The 12967-nt window shown below is 40.2% G+C and overlaps 1 protein-coding gene across 1 annotated transcript; it reads left to right on the top strand.

Moving 5' to 3' along the window:
* The first annotated feature begins 46 nt into the window (after window positions 1–46).
* On the top strand, window positions 47–1994 carry LOC118433196 (myeloid zinc finger 1-like). Its single transcript, XM_035844881.1, has 6 exons — window positions 47–58; window positions 128–354; window positions 631–861; window positions 972–1008; window positions 1491–1924; window positions 1967–1994. The coding sequence occupies exons 1-6, from the start codon at window positions 47–49 to the stop codon at window positions 1992–1994; spliced, it is 969 nt and encodes a 322-aa protein (XP_035700774.1).
* The last annotated feature ends 10973 nt before the right edge of the window (window positions 1995–12967 follow it).

The raw sequence follows: 12967 nt of genomic DNA, 5'->3' as shown, positions 1-12967 counted from the left end.
CGCGATTCTCTAAAAAAGAGAGGGGACATAATTCGAAGTTTACAAAATGACAGGTGAAGTTAGATTGCAATTAATTAATTTTTTGCCAGACGCGTTTTACATTTTATAAATATTTTTGTAAATTTAGCTCTCCTCACTTTCAGATAATTATTATGAGCAGGACGACGTCCTGGATGAGGTGGAAATCAAAGTGGAAAACGACGACAACCGCAACCTGGGTGCCGACCCGCTGGGAGAGGTGGATCAATTTTTTACCAAACACAGTGACAATTTCTGTGACCCCGAGGAGAGGATCGGATTCTTACAAAAATCTGACCACGAGACTCCAATAAAAGCTAAAAATCAATCACTACGGTACTACATTCACGCAATCATTGATAACTTTGTAAAATCCGTACCTAGATAATTTTGCAAGGTTTTACGAAATCTAAAGCGACCTGAGCAAGCTTAGTAAGCTTTTAGCTTACAAAAATTTGTGGGCTAACTGGGTTGATAAATTTTGTAAAAGGTTGCAGAGTTTACCAAGCATTGCGTGAATATTTATTTAGAATTTCCAAATAATATAATTATGTAGGATTCTATCGGTATTTTGCCTCAAAAACGTTACAAATTTTATTATTATCTACGCAGAAAACGGAAACGCCACGATTCTCCTCCTCCTTACCCACAAAGTGACCTTAAACTGAATCGTATTCCACAGCCTCGAACCTACTCCAGAAAACGTACAAAAGCTACAAATCACGACACAGCCTCGTCCACCTCTACGCCCATCATGCTAGAAGACGAAGTAGTGGACGAGGTGTTTGAGGTCAAGGTTGAAGATCCCGACGAACTCGACAATAACAACGAAGAATTTTTTCGGTAGGTTGGATATTTAACTGAATAATTATTAAATTAAACTCAATGCTGGAAAATTTTCGGACGGAGTCTTTCTCTAAAAGGATAACTTTATCTATTTATATTACTTTCAGGCAATCAAAAACCCCTCAGGAATCGTCCCATGTGGAGGTAAAAAACGAAGTAAGTCCAGTCCAAGCTGAGCAAATATTCATGAGCGCCACTCACCACTCTTAAAAATTTTATAAGTGTCGGAAAATCATTTGTGACATTCACACTATTCTCGTTGCAAGCATCCTCCGCGGTCAGGGACGTTCATAAATCGAGCTTACTGATCATGCCCCCCCCCCAATCGTCTGCGATCAATTGCTTTCCGAGGAAATTAGCCTCCCTTACCAATAGCCTCCCATTTAATATCCTCCCAGGCCAATCGCCTCCCACCCAAAATCATCACATGATATATAAATGCATACGTTTTTTCCTTAATAGTTAGCTTATCCAGATCTTAATTGTGTCATAATCACAATTTACTCATCAGCGAGAGAGCATTACTCGTCAATGGCCTGGGAGTATATTGAGGGGGAGGCTTTTATTATAAGGGAGGCTAATTTCCTCAGGAGGCTTAAAAACTTTCTTTTTCCCAAACTTTACAGACATCCGAGTCCCATTCCTTCACAGAAAAGCAGTCCCCCAACAAAATAATCCCCCCAGGTCGTAAGAAGGGTCCCTTTCACTGCCCCCACTGCCAAGCTACCTTCAAAGGTCGGGTAGCATTCCGAGGTCACGTCAAGTCTCACACACCCGGCTATGTCCCCCCAATCCGACCTCCGTGCCCGCAGTGTGGAAAATCCTACTCGAGCAAGTACCAGCTTGAGGCCCACGTCCGCCAGGTGCACAGGGGCGAGCGACCATTCGCCTGTGGGCAGGACGGGTGTGGTCAGTCCTTCGCGAGGAACGAATATCTCACCCTCCACTTGAAAAAGGTCCATAACATCGGGCCCAAAGATAAGTTTAAGGACCCTGACAAATTTATGGTCGAGGAGGAGGAGGAGGAGCTTGATGGTGACGCGTGGGTTTGCTATGAGTGGTAATGCTTGTCTATAAATTTCTGCAAATTATTTGTGCGCAGGGTTCCGAAAATCATGGGGGTTTTCTAGGAAAACAAAGTGTTTCCGTGGTTTTTGTAGATTATGTACATACACAGGGAGATTTAAATGGAAAATTCAAAAGGGAAAACCCTTAAATATCTGTTGTGATTCATGTGCTAAAAATGAGTCATTTTTATATATCCATACCACATATTTTATTGATTTTCCTATCAACATGCCTGGTACCTCTCAACGGTTCAAAGTTTTCAAAATGTTATTAAATAGTTTTGTAAAGATGTGAAGAATTGCATGAACGGCTCAAACTCCAAATTAGTTCAAGAATAGCCACTTGATGTCTGTGTATGTATGTGTGTGTGTGTGTATGTGCTTTTTTGACTCCCGCAGTACTGGGGGCAGGTTGAGATTGACTGACGGGCTAAAGTGGCTCGCAGATGCGGGCTAAACGCCTCGTTCATAAGAATTACAGCATGCACCAAATAATCCTGTAGACAAAAATGACGCATTTTAAATAGATGAACCATATTTAATTGCATGATTTTGAACTGAGAGTTTTATAATTATTATCAAAACTAATGGAAATCTAATGACGGGGAGTAATGTCTCCAAAGTGTTGAATTTTGGAGACAAAATTTCGGTAACTAATGGAAATTTATGAATTTTTTTCCCATCGAAAATCTTTACATTGTAGCGTGACCCTGTATGGGGCGGGTAGACACAAAATTCCGAAATACTCCCCATCCATCTTTTTCAAAATTGGGGAAATCTGAGAAACTACGTCATTGTCAGTCAATTTCCCCCCTCATAAGCCTAAGCAAAATTCCTGAGACTCACAGTTTCCCAGATTTCTCAACTCTCTGAAAAAGTTCAATCCTGCATGGATGGAGGGTACCTATCATATTTAATTGAAGGAAGGTATTTGCATATGTTACAAATTTTGGAAATATTTATTTAGTGGGAAACGTTTATCGAATGCCAGAGGACTCAATCGTCACATGAGGGGTCACCGTGGCGAGAAACCGCACAAATGTGAGGTATGTAAGTTTGTTCAATAATCTTAATTTTTATACGTGTAACATAATTTACACTCTTAACAATTTTTTGACGATATTGTTACTGGCGGAGGTACTATGTGATTCTACCGCTCGGGTAATAATTTATCACCAAAGGGTGGCATATATAAAGAGGCTAAATCCTGCTCAGCGCCCAATGTCAATGCTCGGGTAATAAAAATGTTACCCATACCGGAGGCAATTTCTTACCCTCAGAAGACAATTTGTTACTATAGTGTTACCACGCGGTAGAGTCACATAGTACCTCCGCCGGTAACAATTTTGTCAAAAAATTATTGAGAATGTAAAAAGTCGCCATTCAACTTACACTCTTAAAAATAATGCTCCGCTTTTCAATATCTTTAACTTTATCAAGCTGCAGTTTACTTATAATGCGATGGTGTGAAGTGTAACCCTCCGATTTGGTTGAAATTTTGAAATTACATACGTGGTTCATGTCAGTACAACCAAAGTTTCTCGAGGCAGTTTGTGCGATGGTGCGAATTTGGCAAAATATTTGAGGTCAAAGTTAAAAAATGTGCAATTTTTAACACGGGAAGAGAATGGAAGTTGAGTTTGCTTCCACCGCCTGGTAAAAATCGCCCGTTTTTCAACTTTGACCTCAAATATTTTGCCAAATTCGCACCATCGCACAGCCTGGCTAAAGAAACCTTGGCTGTATTGACATGGACCGCTTAATTTCGAAATTTCAACCATATCATACATTTCAACATACTTACATACTTTTTCTCGAATTTCACAGACGTGTGGAACTTCATTCATTTCTAAAAATGAGTTAATCCGACACACCAGGAAGCACACGGGGGAGCGTCCATTTCCCTGCCCCCATTGCAAAAGGGGGTTTAGGGGAAATCCCGAGTTGAAACTTCACATCCGCCGGATACACACACCCGGCTACGTCGTCCCGGTCCGCTTTTCCTGTCCGGAGTGTGGAAAAGGGTACGTATATTTAGAGTAAACATACATACCTGTTCACCTTCATTAATTTGACAAATTATGTATGATTTAAATGAAAATGAATTTACTGTCATTTGAATGAAAATGGCTGAAAGATTCCATCATTTCAGGTAAATGATCCTTTGCTTAGAAATGAAGTTAAATGAATTTGGAAAAAAATGAATGAATGTGAATGAAAATCTTCCGTCGGAAATCGGATTGAATAACTTCTGAATGAATGAATTTTTCTGAACAGGTACACGGGCAAATCTGAGCTGAAGGCTCACATCCGCCAAGTCCACACGGGCGAGCGGCCCTTCCCATGCGGGCAGGAGGGGTGTGGAAAAGCCTTTTCGAAAAGCAGATATCTCACTATGCATTTAAGAAATATCCATAAAGTCGGGGCGGACGAGAAAGTTTGATTGGTCCGCGTTCTGCATATTTTTGCATTTTATGTATTCATGCAAATTACATTGAGATGGTAATAAATGATATTTGTAACTTGTTGATTTTAAAGTCGAGTGCGTGTCCTTTATTAAGGGGTGAAAGCCCTTTATAAGATCGTTATGTCTGTCTGTCTGTCTGTCCGTCTGTCTGTCTGTCCGTAGCTCCGATAACTTTTGAACGGAAAGACATATAGACCTCCAGTACAGCGCCTCGTTCTCGTACAACTCCTCCATTTCTTATGTCATGGCGGGAAATTTATTTCAAAACGGGGTAATCCGTTTTGACCACGGGACCAACACGTGGCTCAGGTTGGCCGACCTGCCGACAAAGTTTCGTACCGCGGTCGCATTTTGGGACAAGAATGCTGAGCGGGCGTATCTTTTCGGGATGGGTAATGCCGCCGTGAGCCTGCCCTATGACCACGTGGTTTACTCTCCGGGTCCAGATATCGGGGCAATTGCTAACTTGCACATCCCCGACGATTTCGTCCAGATGATGTCGGCAACCAATGACGAGCGAGAGGGCTTCATTGTGGGCGGATTTCATCCAACCGATTCCATTTATTGGTACCAGTTACCCTCTGATGTGGGAGAGTATTGCCCCGTGGCAGGACTCCCGGGAGGGGGTGAAATCCTCTTTTCGAGAACGGGGGCCGCATTTGTTCCAAAATTGAGACGTGTCTACGTCTTTGGCGGGGGGAGTCAAAACTTGACGAGTTATTGGGACACGACGCATGACGAGATTTGGTATATTGATGTCTGATTTTGTTAAAAGTAAAGATTTTGGGATTAAAATTTTGGGATAAATGTGTAAAATTTATTATATATGGAAGGCCTAATATGATTTGCAAAGTTCGTGAATATTTACACAGGGCCCTTACGAGGGGCTACCAGGTGGGGGTTTTCCCCAGGGCCGGGCCCCGAAGGGGGCCGGGCCCTAGTGCTCATTAAAAAAATTGGATGGAAAATTATTTAAATGTTTCGAAGATTTTGAGCAGTTGCGTAGCGTGTCAATGTCGAACCAAAAACAAACAATAATTAAGAATGGTAGCCAGAAAATGAAAAGTAGAAAAGCCTACTAGTAAAGCAAGCAGACATTTTGTGTTTCTGGCTTATTAATGTGAATATGAGCTAAACACAATCGAAGCTTGATTTTCTTAATTTATGAACAGATAGATTATGTAGTAAAAATTAAAAGCTAATGTAAACATTGTAAATAAAGCTAAGCAAGTAAAAAGTATCTCATAACCTTTTGTACCCTGTTTAAGACATTACAAAAGTTACTGCTTTTGACATTCCTAGCAGGGGCCGGGCCATTATCCACTAAAACAATTGCATCAGCAATCTAGCTTTGGAAGTTTCCCGATTGCCCCTCGAGTCTAGGGTAGCCACTATATATTTTTTAGAATTTACTTGCACCATAGATGAAGGATTTATTCATGTTTCTGTGAAAAACTCAAATTTTGCACCACATTTCCCTAATTCGAATGTTTTTATTTTTATAAACGCTATAACTTGTACAATTCTTGATAGATTTTCAAAATTGTCAACCAAAGTCGTGACAACAAATAAAACTTTCGATTTCCATGAAATTTAAAGAAACCGAGATTTTTTAATTTTTGTAAAACTTCCAAATTCCAAACACGCTAAAAAGGTTCTCAAAATATTTCAAAAAATAAAGATTTTTCATTTCTTCTAAAGATTTCAACTTTTGTGATTCGTTAAAGCACAATTATTGAAAATGCGACGGAAATTGCAAAAGTTATGGGGGTTTGGAATTGGTCGAAAATGCAGATTTTTAAGTTCGGCGCCACGCTTCAGCGCCGAATACGGCTTTTACCTGGACATGTGAATCCTTCGGCTGGGTTCCTATTATAGAAAACATGGTGGGCACCCGGGACTCGAGGAGCTGTGCGACTATCCCTTGTAAGGTTTTGGGCAGCTACATTGTGTGCCGTTGTCGAATCGTCAAAGGCACGCTACATATGTTAAAGACAATGTCGACCCAAAATGAAGATTATTGAAAAACAATCACCTTGAAAAGAAAACTAGAATTCTAAGCTCCATCAAAATAGCGAATAGAAATCTACGAAGCATTGGGGTGAGAAGAAACGCAAATGTACGTGTGTTGATTTTTGTGATGCACAATATATACTATACATAAGTACTCCAATAAAAATCCTGGAAAACCTCTTCATATTTAGGAGGGAACCTTCAGCAGTGCCCCTGCGACCCCCAAATATTTATCCTGGAAATGTATTTGAGCGCCTTCAATTTTTCTATTCTACTTCACTATTTAAAAAAATAACGTTCTCCAGGTAGTAAATAAAGGCGGTAATCATGCTTAAAAACTCGTCCAAAAATTAATTAGATATTTTGACGAACAAATCTAGGGAGATATGTATGAGATGGCAAAATTTAGGTCTTTCAGGTTTAAAATTTAGATGCACATTGAACCAATTTATTTTTCTTCAAAAATTGGCATCCCCATAGTTTTTGTTTTGTTTTTCAGAAGGCGCAAATTTGAGCCTGATACATTCATCTTAAACACTTAAATTTTTTGCCAGCAAAAACCTCTGGTTTTTTAAATTCTGAACCTTTTTGAATTCGAAAAATTCGAAAACGTGTTGACTAGTAGGACTTGCATGACTTATTAGAAATCAATTGCAATATTTTTTTTAAAATTTAGAAGTTGAAAGAGTTTGCTTTCAGGGATTTGATAGTAACTAGAACCACAAAGACCTAAGCCTACAAAAAACCTATCCTGGGGTACGCTACTCAAAGGCAACAGCAAATGCCAATCGTTGTTGTATTTATAATATTCAAAAGATAAACTTTGCGCACATAATCAAGTCCATTTCTAATTATTGACGACGATTATGTTAATAAATTACGTAACATATCATAGAATTGTTGGCCCCCATGGCGCTGGCAAGTCCCCACCCTGCTCATGGGCCCTGTAAATGCCATAAATTCACGAATAAGTAATAAGAAGGGCCGGGCCTGGAAAATCCCAGGGCCGGGACATGTAAGTTTGGGCACTGTATTTACATGCATTTATGTTGGTACATATGTAAATATGAATTACCTGATTAAACGAACTATGTGAAGTTCGATTGTAATTATACGAAGAGTCTCGCCTGAATACATCATAAAATCGCACACTTGTAGTAGCTCACATTAGCCGCTGTGGATCGCTTTTAGTACAGAGAAAGAATAAAAAAGAAGCGCTGTCTTCCCCTGCTCACCACCATCACCACCAAAATCCTTCATTAGTTTAAAGACATTTTTCGGATCTGAATACATCCGGGTGGGAGGGTAGGGATGATGTATTCAGGCGAGACTCTTCGTATAATTACAATCGAACTTCACATAGTTCGTTTAATCAGGTAATTATACTCAGAGTCTCGCCCTCTACATCATAAAATCGCACACTTGTAGTTGTTTAAAGAGTTATCCGAAAAATTATCACAAAGTTAGGGCAATAATGTATTTATTAACAACTTTGTGTGGATATTATTTAAGATTGAACACTGACTTAGCATAAGTCATGTCAGATATAATAGGTTTATTATAGAAGCGAGCAAAAGTTTCAGATGATTTTGACCATCCTGCTCTTTGTCGAATTATATCAATTGATACGCCGGACGAGAAAGCTTTCGAGGTTGAAGCGTGGCGTACGCTGTGTCGTGTGAAGTGAGTAGTGTCGACTCCACTTTTTGAAAGGACATTCTTGATCCATCTTGAGATGGTCTGAGAGCCCACGGGCTTGACAGGTTTAGATATACTTAGGAATAGATAATCATCAGCAGGATCTCGAAGGTCCTTAGTACATGAAATGTAGTCTTGAAGGCATGTAAAGGCACACCAGTATGGGTGTTGTGAAAATATAGGTAGGACCAGTCGGGGTTGCAGTTTTCCTGGACCTGAGGTCTTGATAACGTCTTCGACAAATATTTCGACTTTGTCATCACAGAAATTAATTTTGCTTAATTTGATTAGTGATAAAGTTTGGCATCGGTGGGCTGTGCAGAGTGCGATAAGCATGACGCATTTTTCAGACAAGACTGATAATGTCAGATTAGAATGAGGCCATAAAGTTTTGAGGTAAATTGTTACTTGACTGGCATCCCAGGTAAAATCATATCTTGGTTTAGGTGGTTTTAATTTTGCAGCCCCTTTAATGAAACGTTTCACGACCGGGTGTGAACCTACACTGTCGTGTGGGGAATTTGTTGAGAGAAGGGAGATTGCTGAGCGAGCTGTGTTTACAGAACTGTAACCAACATTACTCACCAGGTTTGACAAGAAGGCTGTCACATTTTCTGGTGAAGTTGAGAAGACAGAGAATTGTTTTAAATTAGCAAAATCTGTCCATTTTCGTAAAGATGATTCATATTGACGCCAAGATGATGATGAGATAGAGTTGATGATGACGTGTGTTGATTCTTCGAGTCCATATTTCAGCAAGGCATCCCGGATAAGAGTCCTGCCATCAGAGAAAGTGTATGGCTCATGGGATGTCGTTGACTGCCAAAAGATAATAGATTAGGTTTAGGATTTAGAATAAGTGGACGAGTAATCAACATTGACATGTAGACAGGAAACCAAGGTTGGCACTCCCAAAACGGAACAACAACAATTGCTTTGGCTTTGTCCGATTTAATCTTTTTCAGCACCCTCAAGACTAAATTGAAGGGTGGAAAAATATAGGAATTATACGAATTCCAATTTAAAGTGAATGCGTCAACACAGAACGCAAACGGGTCGGGTTTCCAGGAAACATAAGACTTGCATTTGGCATTCTGACAAGATGCAAATAAATCGACCGCTGGGTTACCGAAATGTTGACAAATATTTTGGAAGGCTTCGTTAGATAACCCCCATTCTGATTCGGAATGTACTATGCGAGATTGCTTATCCGCCATAAAGTTATCTCTTGAGCGTATATATGAGGCGAAAATCCAAATGTGCCGTTGTTCACAAAAATTCCAAATATCCCTGGTCACATTAGATAAATGAGGATACTGAATACTTCCCATACGATTTATGTAATTTAACGCCGTCGTGTTGTCAATACGGAGAAGAATTGACACATTGGATAAGTCTCTTGCAAAGCACCTAAGGCCATAATATGCAGCAACCAATTCCAAATAGTTAATGGAATGGCATGACTGGTTTGAATTCCACAAACCATTGGCTGTGGAGCCTTGGGAATATACCCCCCATCCAGTTAGTGATGCGTCACTAAATATTTCGAAATCAAAAGAATCAGTCCTGATTGGGGCACAGGCCCCAGGGAGATTTCTTATCCACCAAGAGATATCTTCGAAATCGGAAGCTTCGAGTTTTAGCTTTACGTTAAAGTTTAGCCTATTTTTTGACAACGCCAAAAACTTTGACCGCTCAAGCCTCTTGGTATATAACATACCGTACGGTACAGCCGGTATGCATGCAACCAGAGACCCTATGAGCTCAGCAAGTTGGCGAGCAGTGACGGTGGACTTAGAGAGGAAAGACTTGCATAAATTTCCTAATTTAAGGCACTTATCATCGGGTAAGGCCACAGTCATGGAACTGGAATTCAGAATGAATCCCAGGTATTTTGCCGACTGACTTGGGATCAGGGAGGATTTAGTAAAGTTGATCACAAATCCTAGGCTTTCAAGCAAAGAAATTGTTGCCTGAATATTACCTTGGCATTCCTCGAATGTGTTGCCAAAAAGTAAAATGTCATCTAAATAGATGACACTAACAAATCCCATATTCCGCAGTTTACTGATCACAGGACGCAAAAGTTTGGTAAACAGCCAGGGGGCCGTGCTTTGACCAAAGCATACACATGTAAATTCGTACAGAATGTTTTTCCATTGAAATCGGATAAATTTACGGTCTAATTGTGCCACATTTATCATATAATAAGCGTCCTTTAGATCAATTGTGACCATGTAGCAATCTTTGCTCATAAGCTTTATTGCAGATCTTAGATCTTCCATTTTAAATTTACTCGTAATAAGATACGTATTTAGGTGTTTAAGATTAATAATGAATCTATGTGATCCGTCTGGTTTTGGAACCAAGAAAATTGGGGAAACGAATTGTCCCTCGACATGTTTACAGGTCTGCACGGCACCCATAAGTAGAAGATCAGAGATAGAATTGTCTATATCCAATTCCTCTTTATGTGAAAACTGTTTGTTTTCGAAAAGTGATTCCTTTGGCTTCACACGAAACGGAAACCGGTAGCCTTTTACAAATGAAAGGATTTGTTCGCTGACATTGGGGAGTGCCAGCCAATTAGTATAGAAATGACGGAGTCGACCAGCATGACTAACCTGATGTGACTCGTTTACTTGTCCGACCGAGTTGGACAAGTTGCTCCGATTGTTCCGGCGAAAACTCGATTTGTGAGAGGAACTCGGGAGTGGTCGATAGTAGTTTAAAGGTGCCGATTTACGAGCGTATGTTGTTTTCTTGTCCGACGCTGGTGGGGTTCGACCAGTAGATATCCGAACAGATTTCGTTTCGGTTTGTGATTTGTTGGCAATATCATGTCCAACTTTTGTCAATGACTTTGCATTTTTTACCTGCGTGGACAAGTCTGAACCGAATAAGTAAGGGTAAACTTCAGACTCTGCCAGAATGCGAGTCATAATTGTATCTTTGACATAACCAGTGACTTGTTTACGTCTGAACAGAGAGAGAGCATACTGGGTGCCCATAAGATAGCGACCGGCGTCGCTTAGTTGAGCCAAAATGTGAAGGCGACTCGTTTCGCATTTTTCGGTAGCCAAAAAATTCATTGCTGCACCGAGGGCTGTGGCAGCCGTCGCAACATGGTCTTGTATGCGACGCAGGCTATCATCCTTTACCTTGATATATTCTGGAATTGCAGAAACCAACTCGGGGTTAAGTTTTGCCCCTTCAATGATAAGCCCCTCAGCAACAGGGTGCTTGTTTGTGATTTTGTCACGTTCCTCTTTAGAAAGGCCAGATTTTGCGATCGCATTCCATCGCCCAGAAATTTCGGGATGAAAACTAGGTCCCTTGGGGGCGGTGCTCCCTGGCATGTCTCCGAGAAGAGCTGCTGTCTCGGTGTCCAGCACATCAACGATCAGAATGTCATCCGTCTGATCTGATTTTCCAATTGCCCCTTGGGAGCCCATAGAATTCCCATTGGATGGGACATTGTTGTGCTCATTAGATAAGACTTTGATGTGCTCATTGGATGAGGCTTGTTCTTTTCCACTTGGTGGAGAGATTGCGCCAGAATTTGACCGGCGACTTCGCTTAGGGGTCGAATTACTGGAGTCAGACGATGATGATGAGGAGGAGCGCCTCCGTTTGTGGCGACTCGAATGGACCAGTTGTTCAACCATTCGTTCCAGTCGCTTAATCCGTCCTTTAGTGCTCTTCCGTTTGTGTTTCTTTACGGAAGAACGGGACCGCTCAGTTGATGAGTCCGACTGAGGCATATTGATGAACTAATCAAAAAATCAATACAAGAATTTGATTCTTTATAAATATATAAAATAAGGATCAGCAATATTCTTCAAATATGCAATTTAAATTAGGAAATTGATAAATTTTACGAATTTGCTGGAGAGAGAGATACAAAAGTGAAGTGGATCCACTGAGCTTTTGTGATGCAATGAAGGATTTTGGTGGTGATGGTGGTGAGCAGGGGAAGACAGCGCTTCTTTTTTATTCTTTCTCTGTACTAAAAGCGATCCACAGCGGCTAATGTGAGCTACTACAAGTGTGCGATTTTATGATGTAGAGGGCGAGACTCTGAGTATAACTTATGTTTCCATTTACAATACATACTCCATATTAGAGAGGTTTGGTTAAAAAATATGTATGCTTGCAAATAAAAACAAAAGAAACGTTTTAATATCCTTAACAGACTTTGGAAACATGAAGCGCGCGTTTGAAATCCAGAAACGTGGGTCGTCAGAGGAGTAACTTTTTCTAGTAAAAATTTGTAGCATGCAACCGTTAAATGACTGAAGGTAGTTGTTGAACGTTTCAAATTCGTCAGAAGGGTGCACAACTGTAAGGAATATTGGCAGAAAGTTTGGCAACATTGCGAATGACGTTTTCCCATTGAAGGAGTGAAATGTATGAAGCCGATTTTGCGAGTACTCATCCCATAACTCTATTGCGTTTCGTATCCTTTACGTGTTATCACATGCAAATAGCATTTGAAATGTCCACATCAATAATGTCAGATTGCCAGAAAAATTTCTGGCCAAGGCAACATTTTTACGAAACAATAAGCTATTCATATTTAATCATTGTAATAATGACCCCTATTTTTGCCATTATTAGATATTATGATTTTCACTAGATACCCTGTAAATTTTGCTTTGCATGATAATCTTAATTTGAGAAGTTAAGGCGTTTTTACTAGTGAAAGTGAAATGTGCTAAATTAACTGAGGATGAGAAAAAATGAGTGAGAGAGGCAAAACTGGTAATCCTATCGACGGTAAGGTTATCTCTGCGCTGAACTTTACTACTAGTAAATAGGATTTAAGGTTATAAACTTACCTGAAACATTGTGTAGA

This window comes from Folsomia candida, unplaced genomic scaffold (genome assembly GCF_002217175.1).
Source record: "Folsomia candida strain VU population unplaced genomic scaffold, ASM221717v1 Fcan01_Sc044, whole genome shotgun sequence".
Taxonomy (NCBI): domain Eukaryota; kingdom Metazoa; phylum Arthropoda; class Collembola; order Entomobryomorpha; family Isotomidae; genus Folsomia; species Folsomia candida.
The sequence above is the reverse complement of the archived record's forward strand: the minus strand, read 5'-3'. Positions and strand labels throughout refer to the sequence as shown.

Excerpts from the sequence above, each read along its gene's own strand:
- LOC118433196 (XM_035844881.1), top strand. Across the intron at positions 862-971 it reads AACAACGAAGAATTTTTTCG|GCAATCAAAAACCCCTCAGG; the intron begins GTAGGTTGGATA and ends TATTACTTTCAG. Across the intron at positions 1,925-1,966 it reads GCGTGGGTTTGCTATGAGTG|GGTTCCGAAAATCATGGGGG; the intron begins GTAATGCTTGTC and ends ATTTGTGCGCAG.